At 46.0% G+C, this 20,091-nt stretch overlaps 1 protein-coding gene across 2 annotated transcripts in view; it reads right to left on the bottom strand.

Annotated features, from left to right (window-relative positions):
• The window catches only part of CACNA1H (calcium voltage-gated channel subunit alpha1 H), a 205,740-nt gene extending 185,704 nt beyond the window's left edge, over nucleotides 1-20,036 (bottom strand). The window contains exons 1-3 of one of the 2 annotated variants that reach the window (XM_034783486.1): nucleotides 19,929-20,036; nucleotides 17,018-17,151; nucleotides 7,589-7,686 (exon numbers count right to left, since the gene is read on the bottom strand). In XM_034783486.1, the coding sequence (XP_034639377.1) occupies nucleotides 7,589-7,686; nucleotides 17,018-17,151; nucleotides 19,929-20,021 (325 nt within the window). In that variant the 5' untranslated portion in view covers nucleotides 20,022-20,036. The remainder of the gene's footprint in view (nucleotides 1-7,588; nucleotides 7,687-17,017; nucleotides 17,152-19,928) is intronic. The other variant, XM_034783485.1, reaches the window with a different exon arrangement.
• Nucleotides 20,037-20,091: the final 55 nt, after the last annotated feature.

Below are 20,091 nucleotides of genomic sequence, written 5' to 3'. Positions count from 1 at the left end.
GCAAGGTTGTCGTGTGGATAAGTTGCTGTGCTATTTTTGACAGATCTCCACTTTGGAGGCTTTTGGTTCCCCGTTGGAAGGAATTAGAGGACAGTTCTATCTACTGTGCAGTAACTGCAGTTAAAATCTGCTTTGACGATTGTTCTTGCAAAGCTGAACTCTCAATGCAGTTAGCCCTCGATACCCAATTTGGCTTCCACCAGTCTCTTTGAAACACCAGCTGCCAAGACCATTTTCCAGCCCCACCATTTTCACCAGGTCGCCTCTCCTTGCACTGGATTCCTCCGCTGGCTTCCTCCTCGCTGGCTCATCAACGTCAAGCTTTTTGTTCTGGTCATCAAGGACCATCACAGCTGTGCCCTTCTGTACTTTTGCACGTTGGTCTCTGTTCTCATTGCCCTCATCCTCTCCCATTCAGACATCCACCTTCCCTCACAAACATCTGTACACTTCATTCCATGCTGCCTCCATGCATTAACAGCCCTCCCTGAACTGACCCATGAACGCCCCCTCCTCCATCTCCTCCATATCTCCTCAATTTACTCCTTTAGGGCCTGATCCAAAGCCGACTGAAGTCAGTAGCAAGACCCCCTTTGAGGTCAGTGGGCTTTGGGTCAAGTTGTTTTTGATTCCATTGGATTTCTGACGCTAACAAACAAGGCAACTCATCATCAATTTTGGGGCCCTTAATGATTATTGAAAACCACATATAACTGCGAAGACAGAGAGCTTGTCAGACAGAACCAAGAGACACTTCCTTTGTTATGCCTACAAGGAAGGATAAATTCAGGCATAGCCAGGTACAACGGAGGTGTTTTTGATTCATTTTTTTAAATTAAATAAATGGAGGACCATAGGTGCTGGAACTAGAGGTGCTGGGGGTGCTGCTGTAACCCCTGGTTTGAAGTGGTTTCCATAATACATTGGGCTTACAGTTTGGTTCAATGGCTTTCAGCACCCCCACTATGTCAGTTGTTCCAGCACTCCTGTGGGGAACAAAAAAATGATAATAGAGGGCTCTTCAATCTATCAGGCAAATGTGTAACAAGCTCCAATGGCTGGAAGTGAAACTAGACAAATTCAGACTGGAAATAAGGGGCAAATTTTTAACAGTGAATGTAATTAACCACTGGAACAACTTACTAAGGGTTGTGGTGGATTCTCCATCACCGGTCATTTTAAAATCAAGATGGGATGTTTTTCTAAAAGATCTGCCCCAGGTCACAAAGGAATTAATTCAGCAAAGTCCTATGCTCTGCGTTATCCAGGAGGTCAGACCAGATGATCACAATGGGCCCTTCCGGCCTTAGAATCTATGCATCCAAAAAAAAGGTGCCCAAATCGTGTGTGCATGAATCCCTCCACCTCTCTCTTTATACATCACTTGTCTTTAATTACAGGCACTGCTGCAATGCTGTGAAATGATACTAGCTCTACATACAACTTGGGTTTCTTTCCAAAAGGACCTTGGGATCAGCCTAGCTAGAGAAGAATTCTTACCTGCTTTCTTATTCCATCCGAACTGGAGGATCTAGGGGGAGGTAAAATGGATCTCAGGACCAAACTTTCCTATTAGATCACTCCCTCTAGATTTCCTACATCAGGGGTTCTTGCGACCACCCTGCCTTCCCATGTGATAAATGGGAGGGGGTCCTGGTTTGGAAAAAGTAATGGAGGGAGGTCTCAAAAAGGCTGGATCAAGGCAAAGGGAAATTGTGCCAGGTTCTGGAATCATGTGACTGTTAGAACCAGTTTTTTTTTAAGTAAGTCTCTACCTTTCATGATTGCAAAGAAAAGCTTGAAAAATGTGACCCCATTGCAACTGGCACAGTAACCTCTGCCTGAATCTGCAGAGAGCCTGAAACAAAAGCTGCAAGGGGGAAAACTGCACCATACATCTCAATGGGGTGTTAACTCTACTCAGAAGCTACGACCAGCACTACTCCAACAGAGGGCTGTGTGTGTGCTAGAAGACATGTACAGCAGGCCTGGTCCACTCACCCAAACAGATGCATTCCAACTGCTGGTTAAATATGGGGGTCCCCCTCACTGCTCTCCTGCCTCTGTGCAGGGGATGTGAGCCTGCTGCCCCAAGGGAAGGGTCCAAGCACCATATGTCTCTGGGGGTGGGGGGGAACCATGTTACTGCCCCATCTCTCTTGAAAGGAACATATTCCCCATCCCTTAATGGATGGATGGGACCACAGTATGGGGTGTGGGCAAGGGGAGTCCTGTAGCCTGGTATGTTCCAGACTGACGTAATCTAGCCCAGGGTCCCAGTAGGGGGAAGTCTGAGAACCGCTATTCCTACACTACTCTATTTAGATCAGCTTTGCAAAGGTCTATCCCACGCCACTCACTCAAGGGAAGTCCCTTTTTCTGATGGGCAGGTAGATATTTTAAGCCCTCCATCCACAACCCCCAATTGATGGCAATTTGGCAAGGCTGATTTTAACACACTCCAAGAGGAGACAAACGAGGCCAAGCCAACATGCTGCATCTCAGGGAGGCACAGGAAGGGGGTTTTGCGGGTTGAATTATGTTCAGGAAAGTTGTGCAATGACCCTCATCAATCACAGAGCAGGAATGGGCAGTTGCAGTGCAAGGTTCCCGTCCCACCTTCTCCACCCTTTTGCTCAGACAGCTTAATTCCGTTCTATGGCTGGAGAGTGGCTTCGTCCCTATGGCTGATTAGTGCCAATTGTTATACTGATTTATGGGATGAGTCGCCTTATTCAGGGTTTCAGCAGGGGGTGAATTTCCCTCTGTGTTAAGCTTTGGAATCACCCTGGATCAAAGCTGCCTGACTGTACAAACGTAAGTCATCTTTATTATAAAGGTCGTCAGTTGCTCTGAAAAAATAATGGGGGGGTTATCACGATCCATTCAGGGGAGATCCTGGATTGTATCAGACATCAGGCTGGAGCACTAAAAATACCAAAGTCAAAAGGGGACAGAGTTAGTGCCTTATAAACAAGAAACAGTCTGTGCTTATCTACCCTCCAGGAACTGAGATACTTCTAAGAATACTAATCCTACTTTGGCACTAATTCAAGATACTATTAACACTAGGAGGCTGTCCCAGCGGCTCATCAGGCCAACCAACTCAAAACATGGGTTTAGCTTTTTGAATTTAATCTCATCGTCTATTAATGAAAAAAAAAAAAAGATGAATTTCTATTACCCCTCTTCTGAAGAAAAATCAAACCAGGGATTATGGCACAAAGTGCCCAAAAAAATCCCACTTCAAAGCCTCAGTTGCAAACTCATAAAGCAGAACCAGAGAGCCGAGAAATGGGGCAAAGCCATAAACTTTGGACCCGGATCAGTATTTTCCCCAAGTTGTGGAGGCGTTTAGAGACGGGATGTTGGTTCAGACCCATTTACTTAGGTTTAGTCTACAATACAAAGTTGTGCCAACATAGCTCCGTTAGCTGGGAGTGCTAAAAAAATCATCTCCCCCCAGCTGATAGAACTATGCCAGATAACCCCTCCCATGTATACACAACTAGATCGACAGAAGAGGGCTTTTGCTGGCACAGCTAATGTTGTTTGGGGAAGTAGTGTAGCTATGCCAGAATACGCTGCGTCTCCGCATAATTATGCTGGCATAGCTGTATTGGCAAAGGCTCTGTCGTGCAGACAAGCTCTTAGAATAAAATGATTGTCCTTATGGCCCCAATTCAACCAAGCACTTAAGCATGTGCCTAAGTTCGATTGACTTCGAGTTAAATTAGGCACAGGTTTAAATGCTCTCCTGAATTACAGCCTAAAACACGCTCTAATTCAACAGGCAGCTAGGGGTGGCTCAATGGATGCAGAAAAAAATAAGAACCAATTTGAACCTTTACCCCAAAACCTGAACCTTTCTTGTGGTTTAAAGAAGTTCAGAGAACTCCCTTACCAACTAGCTCATATTTTTGTTCCACTCTGCACTTTTCCCACTCCCAGCTGGGACCAGAAACAACGGAGCCAAAAACCCATGAGAAAGGCTACTCCCTGGGATATTTCTGGCCTGATGAGAAAGCGTGATAAAAAAATTAAATTCTGAATCCAAAGCCTCTGAAGTCCCCTCATTCCTTGTGTGTGCCCTCCAAAGTTTTTTCTGACTTGAAAAAATGCCATCATGGAATTTTTTTTTTTAAAAAAGAAAGTCTAAAAACTGCAAGAGCCGAGAGAAACTTCAAAGAATATTCCTGCAGGCAAACATCATCTGTTCTCTTGCCCGCTCATGTAAGGTATTGGAATCGGAACAATTTAGTGGGAGTTTGTTTTGCTGTCTGTAGCTGTGCCGACATTATGGGCAATTAATCTAAGTGGGATGCTCAGTGATAATGCCATATAATTCAAATGCATTTTTAAAAAGGAGCAGGAAAAGCAATTTCTGGAGGGAACCTGAGGATTTGCAAACAATTACACTGCCTCTCCAAAAAGAGAGGATTCAGTTAAAGAGTGATGAAAGGGATATAGAATTAGCATATCAGTGAAGGATCACTCAGAAGAGGGATGGTAGCAATGGGGAAACAATTTCAACTGGTTGGCTCATCTTTCAAATTGGATTTAGGCGACAAACAGCTGAATCCACTTGAAAATGGGCTTAGGGACCACTTGAACTTTCTACAGTGGGTGAACCCAATTTTGTCCCACATTGCAATGAACGCTCTTTGGTATTTCACCAGAAGCACAGACTGTTGTGCCACTAATCCTGAGCGCAAAGAAATGGCAAGACCTTATACATCTGAGAGGAGCAATGAGCCTATCTAGAAAATCGGGATCTTCTTAGCCTTGAGTTTTTTCCCCCCCCTGAAAGGAACATTTTGATTTGCCTTGAGATACCAGTGTGCTGGGAACTTTATAGCCAGGAATGGAGACAATCTTCCCTGCCCCAAAGAGTTTAAAACAGTCTTGGAAAATAACCATAGAATCAGAGATATCAGGCTGGAAAGGACCTTGAGAATTCACCAAGTCCAGCCCCCTGAACTGAGGCAGGGACACGTAAACCTAGAACATCCCAGAGAGGTGTTTGTCCAGCCTGTTCTTAAAAACCTTCAGTGACGGGGATGCCCCTATCCCAGAGCCTAACTACTCTTTTAATCAGAAACTTTTCCCTACTACCTAATCTAAATCTCCCTTTCTGTAGATCAGCCCATTACTATTTCTCCTACCTTCATGGGCACGGAGAACAATTAATCACAGTCCTCTCTAGAACAGCCCTTAATATATTTGAAGACTTATCAGGTCCCTCCCCCTCCCTCCCAGTCTTTTCTCCAGACTAAACATGCCCTGTTTTTTTAACCTTTCCTCATAGGTCAGGTTTTCTAAACCTGCTATCATTTTTGATGCTCTCCTCTGGACTCTCTCCAATTTATTCTCCTCTTTTCTAAAGCATGGTGCACAGAAACAGATACAGTACTCCAGCTGTGGCTTCACCAGTGCTGAACAGAGCGGGACAATTATCTCCTATCTCTTACATACAACACTCCTGTTAATACACCCCGGAATGATATTATCCTTTTTTGCAACTGTATCACACAGTTGGCTCATACTCAATTTGTGATCCACTCGTAACCTCCAGATCCTTTTCAGTGGTACTACAACCTAGCTAGTTATTCCACATGTTGTAGTTGTGCATTTGATTTTTCCTTCGCTAGTGCTGTTCTTTGCACTTGTCTTTACTGAATTTCATCTTGTTGATTTCAGACTAATTTTTTGATTTGTCAAGGTCATTTGGAATTCCAGTCTTGTCCTCTACAGTGCTTGCAAACCCTCCCAGCGTGGCGTCATCCACAGATTTTATAAGCATACTCTCCACTCCATTATTGAAGTCATCAATGAAAATACTGAATAGATTGGGCCCAGGACTGACCCCTGCAGACCCCACTAGATATCTCCTCCCATTTCAACAGCAAATCATTGATAACTACACTCTGAGTACATCTTTCAATCAGTTCTGCACCCACCTTATAGTTCACATTCCCCTCCTTTGTTTATGAGAATGTCCTGGGGGACTGCGTCCAAAACTTTATTAAAATCAAGATACGAACATTTACCGGCCTAGATACAAAATCTACACCCCCGCCCTTCACCAGGATTGATGATAATGCTAAAACTAATGATATTTTGCTCACCCATAAAAATGTGACTTGCCCTAGGGAAGCAGAGGTGTAGATTTTTGCACAGTTTACAATCTATGTACTCTGCCCAGGAGATTCTAGGCCTTTGCTTTTCCCACTCTTTGGAACATCAGTTTTACTGGCCTCCCTGAGAGGCCTCAGCCCAGCTATCAGTCAGACAAGGAAGAACACAACCCCCCACCCCCCAGTTCAGACTCTGGGGGATTCACTGAATTGTGTCGCAACAACATTGCTTGATTGTCATGGATGGCCACTGGGTGGGTGGAGCCAGAGTCTTTACCACCCCAAAAGGGGGCGGGCAGAGGTGATAAGCCACATACGGCAGAAAACTGCTATGACTGTGAGTGACCCAGATCCTTGGAACGCCTTCAGAGCTGCATGACTCGGCAGCTTCTGTGGTCTCTGCAGTGGGGGATGCAAGTAGCACCAACAGAGCCTTTGGTGTCTACATGTAGATTTGCTTCAGCTCTCCAGGGCAGGGACCGGATCTTCCTGTGTTAGTTCAGCCCCCAGCCTCGTGGGGTACAATTCTGATAGGGGCCTTTGGGTGCTACGATCATATAAATACATCACACAGCCACGTACCCGAAATCCCTAGTTATCTGGCTCCACCGTGTGTCCCCCACATAGCCCTAAAAATCACCACATACCTTCACAAGGACAGAATACAGCAGCGATAACCTTCCCCTTAAAGAAAACGTGTCTAATTCATGCACCACCAGGGCAACGCCATATTCACTCCCAGTGGGGTTTCATGGCTGTAGCACTGTGGCCAAGCAATTCGTTGTCTCCACAGCGGTGTCTCTGGTCAAAGCTCCTCACCCATCACAGAGCCCCAAAGCCAGGGACACGGCCCCTCCCAGTGACCAGCGGGGCAAGGATCTCACTGACACACACTGCCATCATCACTGAGGGGCTATGACCAGTCACAGGGTCTCAGAGCATAGGCTCCAGCCAGACCCTCAGCCTTCCTTTCCAGAGTTCAGTTCAGTCTCTCTCCCCTTGAGTCAGGAGCCCCCAGTGCCCCTTCCCAGGGCTGGGTTATAATGCAAACAATCCCATTATTCCCTGCAGGAGCCAGTCTTGCTCCCTCCAGCTCCTCATGCCATCTACAGCTTCCTCGGTTTCTGCCCTTCCTGGGCTTCCTAGCTAGAGTGTTACCAACTGCTCGCTCTCCAGACCTCTCCTTTATAAGTCACATGATCTTCATTCGCCCCACCTGGGGAGCTGAGTTAAGCTGGTCACAGCTGGACTGAGGCCCCCTTCCTCTTAAGGGGTCAGACACCTTGTGACAATGGGATAAACAAAGCACCCAGGAGGGATCAAATTTGCACGGACGTCAGTAGGAACCACACCTGCTTAGCTCCCTGGTGCTGTGCCACTTTCCCCAGGCATGTTCTGAATCACATATACATTTGTGTTCATCACTCTGGGAAAAAAAGGATTTTACTTACTTGGGACCCTGTTAATGGCTCGTAGAGGCCTGAGTACCCGGACAGTTCGGATGGCAGATAAGCTTACATTGTGCCCATCCAGAGAATATTCCATCATGCTAAGGAAGAAAGAGAGAAAGAAATCAGAACAGAGGTGTCTCATCTCCTAGGCCTTACAAGGCTGAAAAGGGGCAGTTCCTAGCTTGTCAGGTGGGTCAGTTAGCCGGACAGTGTGTGCCCTGGCTATCTCAGGATTAAGCAAGACAATGGGCACCATCATGATCTGCAGGATTAGCAGAAGGCTATTGCAGGGTGGGATTGTTGCAGCACCAGAGGAAGCTGCCTAGGTAATGCTGTGATTTACCTGCTGGAGGTAGTGCCTCCTGGATAGGGTGACCAGATGTCCCAATTTTATAGGGGCAGTCCCAATTTTTGGGTCTTTTTCTTATATAGGCTCCTATTACCCCCGACTCCCGTCCCGATTTTTCACATTTGTTATTCATGTAGCTGAAGTTGCATAACTTAGATCGATTCCCCTGCCCTTCCCCTCCCAGTGCAGACCAGGCCAAAGTATCACTCCCTGGTGTCTCTGAGTTATCTAGCATCCTCGAAAAACACCCGCCATGGTACATTACACGGAGCTGCAGCTACTTACTGAAGTCATCCTGCTGAAGTAACTGGGGCTAACCACATGCATTAGTGCCACTCACCATGACTACTGGGTGCAGTAGTAGGGGTGGTGGGGATAAGCATGGGGAAATGGGGAATTATTTCCCCCCCCTACAGTTCCTCATATCTCCTTGTCAATTGCTGGAAGTGGGCCATTTTCATTACCACTACAAACAGTTCTTTTTCTCTCCTGCTCTTTCTCTTTCTCTCCTACAGCTCATCTTAACTGATCACTCTCCTTACAGTGTGTATGGTAACACCCATTGTTTCATGTTCTCTGCGTATATATCTATCTTCCTACTGTATTTTCCACTACATGCATCCGATGAAGTGAGCTGTAGCCCACGAAAGCTTATGTTCAAATAAATTTGTTAGTCTCTAAGGTGCCACAAGTACTCCTGTTCTTTTCCCCCAAAATAGTTCCCTTTAGAAAAACATCTCGTCTTGATTTAAAACTCGTCAGTAACTGAGACAGACTGTGACCCTTGGTAAATTGTTCCAATGCTTAATCCCTTCGCTTGGGAGATTATTCCACAGCTCCGCACAGCTCACAGACAAGAAGATTTTCCTGATATTCCTTTCTCACTACTCCTGTGATACCTCCTTGTACTACCCCTGTGTATTTTCATGAAAAGCTTGGCTTTTTCTCCTACCACAAAAATTTACAGAAGAGAGCTGGGGAATAACATTCAGGTAGTTTGGGCTGCATTACATTATTAAAAAGAAGGAACATTTTATTTTTCACATCCTGTTGCCATTTCACACGCGTGTTTCTCTCCTGGCCTGAGAAAGATGTTAAATTTAGTCAGTTTCATTGGTCTTTTATAACAAGGAGTGGTAAACATGTGTCAGGCTTTATTTTTTTTTCTTAAATAGGGTTCTGGCTAGTTAGCTTGGTTGTAATTACAATTTATAGCATTTGAACTGACTACAGGGAAGCACTTGTAAATATGTTACATCTCTCTCACTACTCCTGTTCAGATACCAGAATGCATCAAGAGCAAGACTGTGAACCAGTTTTTGGTACCAGAAAGCCTTTTTTTTTTTTTTTTAAAAAGAATACACAAATTAAAAAGTGGAGTGGGAAGGAGGGAGGCCTGACAAAAGCAAATACCCAGAAATGTTTCCATCCAATATTTTAAAATTTCAGCAGAAATCATTTTTATTGTAAACATTCCACAGTCGTGTTAAGAACATAGGCACTGAGATTGCCCATGACACAACCAGGGAGTGAAAGTGAAATCGAAACCGACTAGAAACAATAGCTAAGCTTGCTTGTTTGAGAGTAGTCTTTACTCATGCAAGTGGTCCCACTGACGTCAGTGGATTACTCATGAGAATAAGGTTGGCTTCATCAGGGCTTTAGAAATCTCATTTTAGCCTAGTTTTAACTGCACACTGATTTTGGTTTCCAGGTCAAGTGAAATGCAACAAACATGAAGCCAGATTCTCAGCGGATGTAAATCCGTGTCGTTCCACTGAGCTATGCTGATTTAGACTAGCCCAGGACCTGGACTGAGATTTAAAAAATTCGGTACTTTCAATACTCTAAAGGTACAATAAGGTAACAGATATGGGATTTCTGTTTTTAAAATATCCCCACTTTATGATGGCAGCACATCTTTCAGCAAATTAACCCAAGGATTCTAATTGGTATTTTTATGCTAGCACAAATGTGGGAGGACAAGGTCATGTTTTGCAACGACAGTCTGATAAGCTACAATATAGTGGAATCCTCTTCTTTGGAACATCCAGATGGAAAGAGAAGTATGGCAACATTGTGGTGGTCCCGTTATCATGGAGTCACAGGAAGGCATTGTGCAGAGGGTTATTATGAAGCTGTGATCATGATTGCATAGGAGAACTGGATGACAGATTTCCACCCATTTCTTAGAGTGCTTGCTCAGATTTAACAATGCATTCACTTTTGCTTATGCCCCCATAAGTTCACTTTCCACAATCATTTGAATAGCGGAGTTTAACTCACATAAACATTCTCATAAAGAACACGGACGTGTGTCCACGTACACTCAATATCTAAAACTTTCGTGCAAAGCGAACACAAAATTGGCTTGGTCTACACACTGAAAGTGTTGCTTATTCATTTGTTCTCCAAGCTTACTGGCACCTTTGACAACGGAGAAGTCTGCAGTGCAACACTTTGCCTGATTTGCACCAGTAATTTTGAATATCTGAAAGTTCTGCCAAGGACTCAGCATACTTTATACATTCTGCCAGTGGGAGTAAATCTATCTGTCTGACAGAGGTAAGTGTGAGTATACATCTGTTCCAAGTGATTGGTGATACAGCATAGGACAGAGTTAAGGCTATTTGGGAAGTTTAATTTGGAACTTCAAGAATTTCAGATATTTGATTTTTCCACACCTTTGGCTGGAGTTATTCCTGCTATACATCCATTAACTTAACTAATATTACAGCAGGTATGAAATTGGCCCTTTAGCCTTAATTTAGCATTTTTTGGACTTTTTTGTTGTTGTTTTTAATAACTTTTTTCCCTGAAGCATTTAATAAATCTTTGCAACCCTAACTTTACCTTAAAGTCTGCCTCTAGGAACTAAATTTACATTAGAGGGACAGCTTTAAAATTTAGCACTGCACTAAAACAGTTCTGAAAACTAACCTGGATGCATTAAGCAGCCAGATCACAGAATATCAGGGATGTGGCACTTAGCAGAAGCAAGGACCACACAGTGGGAAATTGATAACAAACATCAGTTTGCACCTGCTAGTTACAGTAACTAGGCCTGTAGCCAGCACCAGGTGTGCACTTCAAACAGACCGTTCAGGAATAGACAAACCTCTGTTTAAAGTCACTGAAATGAATACCACTGATTCCTGAATCAGTTCCCTGGCTGACGTCCTAATAAGGCACACTTGCAATTTATCAGGTGGCTGAGTAAGTGGATTCTACTTTAATTGGACACCAGTTTTAAAACTACTAATAGAATGTAAAAGCAGTTGGAAAGTGCTCCACTGAGAGTTCCTACGCTGTCTGGGTGGGTACTAGTCCTTGGATCCCTACCTAGCTTTTATTCAGTTTGTCTCCTTTGACGACAGGAGGCTTGGCTTGAGCTCTTAGTATGCAATAAAACCATCAAAAACCTTCACACACAACTCAAAACAAAAGCTCTCTTTAAGAGTGAAGTGCTTTAGATCACTTTTCTTTTTTGGCCATTGGTTCTCATTTTCACACCCTTCAGTTTTGACCCACCCAGTTACATGCCCCAAGTACAGGAATGGAGTAACTCAGAATCAGGCCATCTAAGTCTATGAACTTCAGTGTTAAATTTTCACTGCAAGGTAAAGTGAGAGACCTGACAGATACCTGATAGGATTTTTTCCCCACGTGCTTTCTAGCTTTCTTCAGTCTCTAAGGCTAGGTCTACACTACCCACTTGAATTGGCGTCTCGTCGGGACGTGACAATCAATCCCCGAATCGACGCTCTTACTCCACCAGAGGAGATGGGAGTAAGCGCCGTCAACGGGGAGCCGCGGAGGTCGATTTTGCTGCCGTCTTCACAGCGGGGTAAGTCGGCTCCGATAGGTCGAATTCAGCTACGCTATTTGTTAGCTGAATTTGCATATCTTAAATCGACCCCCCCTCCCCCGTAGTGAAGACTTGTCCTGAGCTCTACAGAAGTTGCGTAGTCAATACAGACTAGGACTGGCAGACTCATTGCACTGCATCTAGGGAGGATTAAGTCAGGGATTTGTTTCCTAATGGTTTGCGGAAAAGAATTGGCTTAATTAACAAACCTTGTGAATTTAGCAACCCCCACCCCATAAATGTGTTTCACTGTTTGGGGTTTTCCTTCCTTTATGTGATAGAGGGTGGAACCCAGAAACTCCCTCAGAGCATCTGTCTGGGAGAAAAGACACCCTTGGCTGGGAATCCAATGGAATACGGAACCATTGGACTCTGTCTAGGGTAAAAAAAGCCATTGACTGGAATAACCAGAATTGTGCTCCCAGCTCTAGGTAAGCAAGAAGAGAGAAACACATTTAAAAGCATGCAATCGGGTGGGTATTGGCTGGGAAATCCATCGACAGTTCGGCGGGGGATTATCTAATCTGCCCTTATTTTAATTAGCCCATGCTCCCCACATAGCTTCCCCCTTCTTACCATTCTCCCTGCACTGCTGCACTCATCTTCAGTGATCTTGCCCCTTCGTCCCACCTCCTGACACTCTCCCTTCCATGTTACACTCCCTCTCCCCCATGGCTGCTTTCACACGTCAGCCCTTCCCTTGCCCCCTCCTCTTGTATTTATTTCCCCAAGTCTTATTTCTCTTGTTGTCAGGACAATTGCTACACCAAACTCTTCCTCTAGTCTGGCTCTAGTCTCTCTCTGTGTAGCCTTTAATGATGCTTTAGATGGGATGCGTTGGAAATACAAACCATTATGCACTGATGCATAATAGAGGAGGATGGCACACAGACCGTGGGGTATAAAGCCATGGAAGACCATAGGCGTGCAAAGACCCTGAGCATCCAGGGAGAAACAGTCACGACCTCACATGCATGTCACATGTGTCCTGTCCTGCAGCAGCATCATTCATTCGTACAGATTGGACCATTATCGTGGCCTCAATATGCCAGAGAACAGAAGTCACAGCTCTTTCCTCTCTGCTCTCCCAAGAAAGGCAAGTGCTCTCTTGGTCTGGAGAGCAATTAGATTAATGGCATCTAATGCATTTCTCACGACACAGGGGCCGCTCCATTGAGCAGAGACGTAAATGACCCACTTGACATTAGCAGTCATGAGGGGTCAAATGGCAGATCACATTTTTGCTGCTCGGACAAGGCTCGTGGTCAGACTCAGGGTATGTCTGCATTGCAGTCGGGAGGTATGATTGCAGCACGGGTAGGTATGATCGAGCTTCCTCACTGAAAACAGGAGTGACGCTGCAGCGGTACAAGTGGAGACATGTGAGCCTAGCTGCCCAAGTAAACGCCTGCCTGAGATCCTGACTCTACATTTGGGCAGCTAGTCCACACAGCCATGGCTTCACCACTATTTGTAGTGAGCTTTTTTGTTCCAATCTAGGCTGGAAATGCCTACATCTGCCGCAGTCACGCCTCCTGATTGCCGTATAGACATGCCCTCAGAGGAAACGGAGCCAGCTTTCTCCAGGCTGAAACTTCCCATGGTACTTTTCTTAGGCAAGCAGAGACAGCGAGTATTCACTGCTGGAGCGGCCTCCAGATGCAATCTGTTGCTGTCAGCAGAAGATCTGTTTATTTTGTAGTTTTCCCGCTTACTGTTGGCTTTCCTCGATAACTGTGCTATTAGGGTAAATCAGCTTGCTTAAGGAAACTGAATAGGGCAAATGGAATGGCGGGCATTGCCCATTTGTCACTCACTTCCCTGCTTATCAGAAGGGCCCCTTAATAGGCTCCATCGCTTCCAGGTCCGCTTGCCAAGAAAAACAACCCACTTATTATGTCACACGCTGCCTGGTAAAACTGCTGCTTGTTGCCCAGAAACATCAGCAATAAGTTTCCAAAGTACTTTGTAATTCAAGTCACCCTCCAAGGCTCTCCTTTCTTTAGATCCGAAGGTGAAAACCCAGGCAGGGTTGGGGAACAGGGCGAGGATGCAAGGGCTTGTTAGCCAAGCAGAGAACGACAAGGCAAATTAAGAGGAGAAATGGTTCATGTTTGGACCTCAAGTTCAAGTCTCTCCTGTGGGCGACAAAGTTAGAATTCCCACAGGCATGCGCCAAAGGTACAATGGTCATAGGCCACATTGCACCTTCCAGCTGCTTGAGAGGCCCTTGGGACTGGCTTGCAAATGGATTGTTCTGCATGTCAGTCCTCAGCATTAACAGCATCTCACCAGAAGGGTTTCTTGTGTTAATAGTGGTTTGATTTTCCCTTCTCTCCTCCACCAGCCTTTTATGTCTATAAAATGGGGCTGGAAAACTACCTCTAACAGACTTAAATTGTAAATAAATTAAATGGAGATATCCTATCTCCTAGAACTGGAAGGGACCCTGAAAGGTCATTGAGTCCAGCCCCCTTGCCTTCACTAGCAGGACCAAGTACTGATTTTGCCCCAGATTCTTAAGTGGCCCCCTCAAGGATTGAACTCACAACCCTGAGTTTAGCAGGCCAATGCTCAAACCACTGAGCTATCCCTCCTCCCTTAGTGGGCCTACTTTTCCAGCTTACTGAGATACAAATACCGTAGCCAAGGAAAGTCTGATTGTTAAGCAGCAGTAGAGGACTCTCCCTTCGTGCGTGTGTGTCATTTTAATGTGCATTGCTCTGATGCTCATCGTGATAACATCTGAGAACCTCCCAAATGTTAATGGAATGCAGAAGCTCCACTGCTCCCAGGATAAGAGGAGTGGGCGTTCTCATTTGTATTCTAACAGTTATTTACCTGAAGTCCCACAGAGAGACAGTGGCAGCACAGCTGGGTATAGATTCCAGATCGAATGGTTCCTGGATTGATGGTCTTACACAGAACTATGCTTGTGCACCTGGTTCCTGACTATAGCCTAAAAAATACATGGTGGGGCTAAAACGAAGTTAACTGGATTTTTCTTAAACTGTAGCCAAAGGCTGGTTCCAAGGAGGCTCAGCTCAGACCGGTTTATGTTTTAGTCATACCAGTAAGTCCATTCCTAATTGTATTCCTGGACAAAAAACTACATTAAGATGAAGTTAAGGTTGAGCACTTTAAGGATAAAACACATTGCAGGGATGTTGTAATTACTCCCAAACCAAGTACTATAAACCCAGGATATTCAAGGGATATTGCATATTGGGGGGAAGGGATAGCTCAGTGGTTTGAGTATTGGCTTGCTAAATCTAGGGTTGTGAGCTCAATCCTTGAGGGGGCCACTTAAGAATCTGGGGCAAAATCAGTACTTAGTCCTGCTAGTGAAGGCAGGGGGCTGGACTCAATGACCTTCCAGCTCTAGGAGATAGGTATATCTCCATATATATATATATTTTTAAAGGTAAGATTACACGCAATATCCAAACATTTTCCATTCCTAATTGTACACCAAGCCGGTAACATTGCTTTGAGTAGGTATTGTCCAGTCTTAGGACCTATTTAGTTTATTTGTAGGACATTTTTTAAACCTGCTCAATATTTCTCCACAGGTCACTGGGAACCTGAAGTTTAAAGGAATCAGCTCTTCCAAGGGTGTTTGGGAGTGTAAAATAACCAGCTCCATAAACTTGTCTCAGGAGAATAAGCAGCGGTTGGGCGAGGTGTGTTCAAATGTCAACAAACATAAATTTAAAGCAGAAATGACCATGTGTTTATAATTTATGAGGATTAGAAAGTGTGCCAGACAGCCAGCTCCCTGCCCTTCCCCCCACGGCTAGCCCCGCTGTTACTTTAACCTTCCTGAGCCAGATTCTTCCTGCTCAGCTGAAATCCGCTGTCTCCGTTCGCCCTCACAGCACCCACTGAGGCCAGCGGGTTACAGCAGCATGGTCGCTTCCCAGGTAGGGACAGTGTCAAGTTGAAAATCTCATACATTAATTTAAATCCCATATCTATGTTGCTAACATCTTAGATTATTAGCATGGACAGAACTCTTAAGGAACAGATTTGTTTCCCCCTGTTTTTGCTCTTTACTTTTGCATGTCTCTGAGCTTGGGCAAGGAGAAAGCCAGTTGGTTTCACCTTTGCTTGCGGTGGTTTTCTAATCAGTGTCCCTTTCAGGTGCTCAAGCACCAGCACAGGTTGCAATGGTCCAGCAACGCGTGCTGCAAGTGACACAGAAGGGACCCGGTCATCTGTCCTTGAGCCTTAACTGCGAGCTTTGGGAACATGCTGGTTATTACGGTGCCCAAATCAGAATGGATTTGATTTGACTGAAATGAAGCCGGCAAAGATTGCTATAGAAGGGGCTTGACAGCTCTTATTTTGGTACACAGGTTCACATCAATGGTTGCAAGGGGCTTAGGCACATGCCTTTGGTACTGTAGCACCCGGGTTGCCAGCATTCCAGTTGGCACTTTTCCTGCAACCCTCCACTACTGCTCAGACCTCCCCTGTGCCTGCTGGTGAAGAAGCTTCGACATCCACAGACAGATACATGACGTGGAGTTTGTGGCAGGACAAAATCAAGTGGTTTAAATGATCGTTTACCCCCCATCCCTTCATACCTCAAACTTTCAAGGGCTAGAGAACGTCATGGTATGTCTACACAGGAAAGAAAAACCCATGGCTGACCTGTGCCAGCTGACTTGGGCTCGGGCTGCGGGGCTGTTTCATTTCTATGTAGATTTCTGGGCTCAGGCTGGAGCTCGGCCTCTAGTACCCTGTGAGGTGCGAGGGTCCCAGAGCTCAGGCTCCAATCTGAGCCCGGAAGTCTACACAGCAATGGAAGAGTCCTGCAGCCCCAGCTCCATGAGCCCGTGTTGGCTGGCACAGGCCAGCCACGGGGGTCTAGCTGCTGTGTGGACACACCCATAGAACGCAGCCGGCTCAGGTGGATGTCCTGCTGCAGAACGCCTTCTCTAACCCCTTCCCGCCCTCCCAACCCTCAGGTTCAGGCTGGGCTGATGAACAGCAGTTTCCCATTTCATATTTTGCAGATGCTTTTGCAAAATCAATTACAGCTGAACTCAACAGCGTTTTATTGCCTCCGAGATCAGGTTTTACAGGACTTTTCTTTGGCTCGCACTTGGCAGCTTCCTGAAGAAATACCCAAAAGCCGCCTGGGCGACTGGTGGATTTGTTTATGCCTCCAGTGCGCATGATTAATTTATGAGCTTTGGCTACTCACCCGGCCATTACGATGAAGAAGTCCAGGCGATTCCATGTGTCTCCAAGGTAACACTTCTGCCCGAAGATCCCCAGAGCTACCATCTTGAGGACCATCTCCACAGCGAAGAAGGCGAAAATGAAATGGTCAAATGCCTAGGTCATAAAAAGATGATTGCAGTGAGTTCTACTGTGGTTCTGTATCACAGGGATAAAAAAAAACAGGCATATGTATATTTCTACTGTATGGATATTGTGTATCTACAACTGAGGTGATCAAACCATGGCTCATGGAGTACTGAAGTGTCAGCTATAAAACCCAAAACACATCCTGGATTGCCTGCTGGGTGATAACACTGACTGAAATGCAACTGTTGGGTTTTTATTGCTGAGGAACAATAAGCTATTTCTATTCATCTAGTGACAAAGATACAAGCACACAAACGTGTTATGCTTGTTGCGCATTTACTTTTGCATTTAAAGCATATGCAAACCGATATGCAAATGCCGCGCAGCCCTCAGGGTCCTGGCAAGTTGCCATTGAGAAACTCCGAGATACACATACTGTGCATTTGGGGTGCCCAGGCTTTGTATCATGCACAGGCTGAAGGAAATATCAATCAGGCAGACCACATGTGCTGCAGGTAAGGAACTGAAATATTACGGAATGGACTCAATGCTAAATACATGTTGCCCCATAAATTATGACTCTGCAGTGGGATGTATTGATCATTATTAGTCACACGGAAAAAGCTTTTCTGTTTTGAAAAAACATCCTCGGGAAAGTTACAGCAGCTTCTTGATCCACACATGTGAACGTGGACAGATCTACCCCTCCAACCAGCGGCGGCTCCAGGCACCAGCACTCCAAGCGCGTGCCTGGGGCGGCAAGCCGCGAGGGGTGCCCTGCCGGTCCCTGCGAGGGTGGCAGTCAGGCAGCCTTCGGCGGCTTGCCTGCGCGAGGTCCGCCGGTCCTGCGGATTCGGCGGCGGGTACGCCGAAGCCGCGGGATCAGCGGACTTCCCGCACGCATGCCTCCAAAGGCAGCCTGACTGCCGTGCTTGGGGCGGCTAAAAAGCTAGAGCCGCCCCTGCCTCCAACTATTTTCTTTGTGATCGTAACAGTCAGCAGAGCCTCCTACGTTGTGTCTCTGGTACGTTCATTTTGAGGCCTGAATGGTTTGTTACCAAACGTAACAAAACAGGCAGCTGCAAACTGTCTTCCTTTGCATATACCTATTGGGGGTGCACCTGTGCAGGTGAGAGAGAGCTATCTACTCTAGCGGTCTGCTCACAAACCAACACTTCTCCTTTACAAACTATACTGAATGTGTTCCAGCCGTCTCAGTTCATTTGATAATTGGCATCCGTGTTGTCTCCGCAAGGGAGCTCAATGCTTCCTACATCCTCTTTTGGCTTCCATTCTTCCTGCAAGCTGGAGTGGGGCAGGGGTGAAAGTTGGTTGATTGTTCTTTGCATGTTTCGCTCTTTTTCCGTCTGCTAACTGTTCACAACATGCTCTGATTGTTACAAATATATCTGACATGTTGTAATCATTCAACGCTCAATGCAAACAATGGTCATTGTACGGGCTCCTCGTGAACTGTTCACTTAGATTCATTTAAGTCACAAAGGTTATGAGCTACACAGCCCGGAGCAGCGAGCCTCCCAGCTTGGATCAACAGACTCGGGCTCCCAGAGCTCATGCTACCACCCTAAAAATAGCTGTGTAGATGTAGTGACGCGGATTCTGAAGCTAGGAAGGAGGATGGGCTTCAGAGCCCTAGCTCCAGCCCGAACCATAATTCCAAAGTGCTGTCGACACAGCTGTTTTTACAACTTGGGCTGGGAAGGCTTGCCAGCCTGGGCTGTGTAGACGTACCCATAATATGGTTTCTGCTAACCGATTTGATGAGATTCTCTGAAGAGAATATATAGTGAATAATCAATAACCATGACTTTTGCTCATGCAGGAATCCCTCTGTTTGCATGCGGATTGGGGTATTTGTAAGAATGACAGACATCCACCAAGCCAAGATCCATTTGGGTGAACGACTGCATACAACAAAAGGCAGGAACATGGTTGGGAGGAATGGAAACCCGATGCTTCAGACCAGCTGCCATCTGATGGGGTCTAGGAAGCTACTTTCCCCATGGGCAGGGTATTCCATGATTGCCTACCACAATTTTTTGCACCTTTCTCTGAAGCAGCTGGGACCAGATCCTACCCTAATCCGGTGTGGCAATTCCTACGGAGGATAACCATTTGCAGTATTTTCTCAGCTCGGTTCTACAATTTATTCTGTAACCAATCTCTAGTGGTTTCTCTATTGCTCTGGTTGGTTCCGTTCTGCACCTAACATCTCATAACTTTAGGCTGGAAGGGTCCGGGATGAGAGAACCCCTGGTTGTTGACATTTGCATGTGATCCATGACCAGTCCTTAGAGGTGGATGTATGTGATGATCTACTAGGGGTCCCAATGACATTTCCTTACCGCGGAAGGGTTTGCAGGGTATTAAAGCTACACATGTGTTAAAGAGTCAAGCATGCCCAGGACATTACACGGGGGCTTAGAGACGAGCAGCCCAGTGGCATGTGTCAGCTATGTGATTGCCAGGCTCACGTGCTGCCCCCTGGAGCTCTGGGGGGCTATTAAGGTTCCAGGAAAAGGGTTTATGAGCTCAGGACTTGTACACCGTCCTCAGGGGGCAATAATCTGCAGTTCGTTTGGATGCAGCTGGCAGCCTCAGCTGAAGAACAGAGCAGGCACGGGCGCTTAGTACACTCTAGCCAGATCCTTGGGCTCATGACTGGGAATAGAACCTCAGGGCGCTGGCTCCTGAATGAATCACTAGCCTACAAGGCTCGCTGTCCTCCTTTGGCTAATGTTTTACCACCCAGCTGTGAAAGTGCATCAGGCTCCCTTTCTTACCTCCAGGATGGTGCATCGCTCCGACTTGCAGTCCACGTCCTCGCAGGGCTGGAACATGCCCAAGGTGACACAGTTCAGCAGGATGACCAGCATGCTGACATGCTCGAACCAGGTGAGAGCAGCGAGTTAAGGAGGAGGCACTTGGTCAGCAATGGGCAAAGAC

The sequence above is a fragment of the Trachemys scripta genome, chromosome 10 (genome assembly GCF_013100865.1).
Source record: "Trachemys scripta elegans isolate TJP31775 chromosome 10, CAS_Tse_1.0, whole genome shotgun sequence".
In the NCBI taxonomy this organism is placed as follows: domain Eukaryota; kingdom Metazoa; phylum Chordata; order Testudines; family Emydidae; genus Trachemys; species Trachemys scripta.
This window is presented reverse-complemented; position numbering and strand designations above follow the sequence as displayed.